This window comes from Carlito syrichta, unplaced genomic scaffold (genome assembly GCF_000164805.1).
Source record: "Carlito syrichta isolate Samal-C Ts95f unplaced genomic scaffold, Tarsius_syrichta-2.0.1 Scaffold135673, whole genome shotgun sequence".
In the NCBI taxonomy this organism is placed as follows: Eukaryota; Metazoa; Chordata; class Mammalia; order Primates; family Tarsiidae; genus Carlito; species Carlito syrichta.
Genome location: NW_007079769.1, coordinates 2859 through 6852, shown reverse-complemented (window position 1 = coordinate 6852; position 3994 = coordinate 2859). Strand labels below are relative to the sequence as shown.

General features: G+C 54.4%; 1 protein-coding gene across 1 annotated transcript in view; it reads right to left on the bottom strand.

Moving 5' to 3' along the window:
* Nucleotides 1-3680, bottom strand: part of ZNHIT1 (zinc finger HIT-type containing 1) — a 5007-nt gene extending 1327 nt beyond the window's left edge. The window contains exon 1 of the mRNA XM_008049478.1: nucleotides 3628-3680. Coding sequence (XP_008047669.1) covers nucleotides 3628-3649 — 22 coding nt within the window. The 5' untranslated portion in view covers nucleotides 3650-3680. The remainder of the gene's footprint in view (nucleotides 1-3627) is intronic.
* Between the last annotated feature and the right edge of the window lie 314 nt (nucleotides 3681-3994).

The following is a 3994-nucleotide window of genomic DNA, read 5'->3' as shown; positions in this document are numbered from 1 at the left end:
CCGTTTCGGCCCTTCGGCGCGTCCTCCCAGGGCCAGACCCAGCGAGACGCCTGGGGCGGGACTCACGGCCCTGCGGGCCGCGGAAGCCACGAGGCACTCGGACGTCCGGGCTCTCCCGGCAGCGGGAAGCGCGCGGCCTGCCCGCCGCCTCAGAGAACCCAGGGGCCACCCCACCCACGCGCAAACATGATTCCAAGGGACACTTCGCCCAAGCCCCTCTGCGGACCTGACCCTTCGCCGCCAGCGCCGCCTTGCATCCTCCACCCCGCCCTCTCGCCCCTCAAGCCCCCCTTCTCAACTGGTACTTTTCACTGGAGAAGCGTGTGTCGACCCTCGCAGGTCTACGCGCTCCAAAGCCGCCCCGGAGAGCGTCCGCGGGCTGTGTCGCCTCCTTGTCTCCTGTCCTCGCGACTCCGAGATCTGACTCCCACCTGGCCATCCGGCAGGGCCCACCCACGCTCAGACCCCTCTAGTGTGCATTTCCAGACTCCTCCTCGACTTGAGCTGGCTGCCCCTGGGACTGCGCTGACGACCTTCGCCAAGCAGAAAGAGCCCCTTGGCTTGACTCCTCGACATGACTCCAGAGCCTCTCCAAGTCAGGCCTGACGTCTCCCAACCCAGCTTGGCTGCTCTCCCTGCCTCTGCGGAGCCGGCTCGCCTCTTCTCTTGCTCAGTCTACATACTCTGGCTGGGATTTTGAATCCAGACCAGGGCTCCATCATCCACATGCAAATGACTCCCCGAGGGATTCCCTCAACCCAGACCCCTCCTCTGAGCTCCTGGACTGGCTATGCAGCTGGCTGCTGGAAGTTTCCTGTTGGCCCCAACAGGTATGGATGCTGCAACTCAATATAAAAAAACCTTCCCCTCCAAGTTTGCTTCTCCTTCTGCAGAACTAAGTGAATGGGACCATCTAGGCAGATATCCAAACCAGATACTGAGGAGTCCTTTTTTTTGAGTTGGAGTCTCACTCAGTCGCCCAGACTGGAGTGCAGTGGCCACTCCCAGCCACCGCAGTCTCGGCATGCTGGGCTCTGGCGATCCTTCTGCCTCAGTCTTCCAAGGAGCTGGAACTACAGGCGTGTGCTACCACGCCTGGCTAATTTTTGGTTTATTTTAGCGACGAGGTCTCACCAAATTGCCCAGGCGGGTCTCAAACCCACGGGCTCAAGCAATCCACTCACCTTGGCCTCCCAAAGTGCTGGGATGACAGGCTGAGCCACCAAGCTCGGCCAAGGAGTCCTTTTAAACCTCTTTCCTCATTATCTTATCAGTCAGCTGTTCACCAGGTTCTGCTAATTCTACATAAAATATCTCCTCATACATTAATCAAATATCCAGTGTCCGTTAACCATGATGATAGCAGAAGCGGCACCAGTTGCTGCCCCTTGCTGGACACTTACTAGGAGCCAGGGACCATTCTAAGCTTTCTGCATAAATGGAGTCATTTAGCCCTCACAACAACCCTATGAGATAGGTATCGTTATCACCCCCAGCATACTGGCATTCAGAGATTAAGAAACGTGTCCAAAATTCACACAGCTAGTAAGTGGCCAGGCCAGAATTCAGATTTCAGACCCAGAACTTCCCAGCACCAAAAAACATGCTCTCAGTCACTGCCCTGGCTCCCTCCTGAGTGCCAGGCAATGCCCTAGGCTCTGGGAGTGCAAAAGTTCACAGTCTAGCGGAGAACACGAAGGAGCAAAGAAACAAGCCCAGTACAGGACGGTGTACGCCAGGGTAGGGAAGTACAAAGTGCTACAGAGCACAGGCCTGAAACAGCTAACCTGGCCTCGGGGAAGTCAAGGAACATTTCCCAGAAGAAAGAATGTCTAGGTTAAGGCCTAACTGAAGAACAGCCTGGCTGGGGGAGAGCAGGGTGTTCAGGCCACGGTGCCAACATAAGAGAAGTCTTTGATGGGAGACTGTGGCACCTTCAGCAAAGGAAATGAAGTTCAATATGGCTGGGGTATAAAATATGGGGGGGGGCGGGATCGGTGGCTCAGCCTGTCATCCCAGGGCTTTGGGAGGCTGAGGTGAGTGGATTGCCTGAGCCCGCGGGTTCGAGACCTGCCTGGGCAGCGAGACCTCATCTCTACAATAAATCAAAAAATCAGCCGGGCATGGTAGCGCATGCCTGTAATTCTGGCTACTTGGAAGGCGGAGGCGGAAGGATCGCTGGAGCCCAGCAGGTCGAGGCTGCGGTGGCCGGGAGCGGCCACTGCACTCCAGTCTGGGCGACAGAGTGAGACTCCAACTCAAAAAAAAAAACCAAAGAAACAAAAACCCAACAACAACAACAACAACAACAACTATATATATATATATGGGAGAGAAGGCAGATAAAACAGATCATTAAGAGTCTTACCTTAAATATCTAAAGAAATTTGGATATGGGGGCTTTACAGTGAGAGGGACAGAGATCCAGGGAGGGGTTTTAAGAAAGAAGTGACGTGGCTGGATTTGTTGCAAGTCCATCTGGCAGTGTCCTGACCCCACCTCTTTTTACCTGGACCACTCAGTAGCTTCCTAACTGGCTTTCCAGCCTCTAGACCCATGTTATACAATAAGGCAGTCACATGTGATAATTAAAAAAAATTGTTTTTTCTGAGTCGGAGTCTCACTCTGTTACAGGCACACACCACCATGCCTGGCTAAGTTTTTTATTTATTATAGGTGCCAGATCTTGCCATGTTGCCCAGGCTGGTCTCGAACTCCTGGGCTCAGGTAAACCTCTCGCTTCAGCCTCCCAAAATGTTGGGATTACAGGTGTGAGCCACTGCGCCTGGCCCCGTTATTTACATTTAGGCAAATAAAGACTCAATACGGGTTAAGTTAAACGCCTCCATCACACTAGCCACATTTCAGGCGCTCAACAGCCACATGTGGTTAATGCCCATATTGAATAACACAGGTTAAGCCCATTTCTATCATCCCGGACAGGGTCGCTCTAGTCCCTCCAACCTGTACTCCGAATTGAAGCCAGAATTGCCGTTGTTAAAGATACATTTGCTTTGCACCCCCGTGCCTTAACGGCCTCTCATGGGTCTCCGCCATCACTCTACAGAGTTCAAATTCCTTGGCAGTGCATATGATGTCTTTCCAAATGTAACCTTCTCCCAGCTCTCCAGCCTTTCTTATTTCTCTGCAAGCTCCAAACTGTGAAACTTGGCTCCCACGCGACTTCCTTTCGCTTACTTTCCTGCCTTTGCATCTGTAGTTCGCGCTGCCAGAAAGGAATCCCTGCTGACGGACGCGGGGCGAACCCGTAATGCGACTTTCAAGACTCAATTCAAGCGTTTTTTTCTTCCCAGGCCTGCCCGGTCCCCTGCTTCCCAGACGCCGGGCTGGGTGCCACCCCTCCCTCCGCCAGAGCACGTATCACTCGGAAATGCAGTCGTCGGTCCGGGAGTCTGCACCCTTCCCAGAAAGCCAGTTCTTGGACCACAGGGATCTTTCTCTCCATCCCCAGCACCCGGCTTGGAGAAGCCATCAATAAACGTGAACGAAGCGCCAGCGCCAGGACCCGAGGACTGGGGAAGGGGTTTGAGACAAGCAACTAGGTGAGGAAATTCTGGTTTGGACTTGGGAGGGGGAAACGGGCGAACCGGCCCGGGGCTCACATACCCGAAGTTTTCTTCTCCACCATTTGTACAACCCAGCTGCCGGAAGAGGCTAGAGCGCACGCGTACTAAACCAGACCGCTTTGGGAGGGGCATCTTCACTTCCGTTGGCGTGTGCTTCTGCGCGTGCGCAGGGCAATTCCCCACGGCCGGGACTCGTTACGTGGTGTTCCCTTGGAGACGAGAACGCTTTCCGCCATGTTTTATAGGGGCAATGCTACTTCCGGCCTGGGTGGGGTTGCGCGAAATCTGTGGGGGCCACGAAGTGGGTCGTTTTAAAGAGATGGCGCGGGTGGTCTTTGGAGAAGAGTTACTTCCTCTGGCCTTCCTGAAGATGGCATCGTCACGGAGGCAGCCTCTGAAGCCCTTCC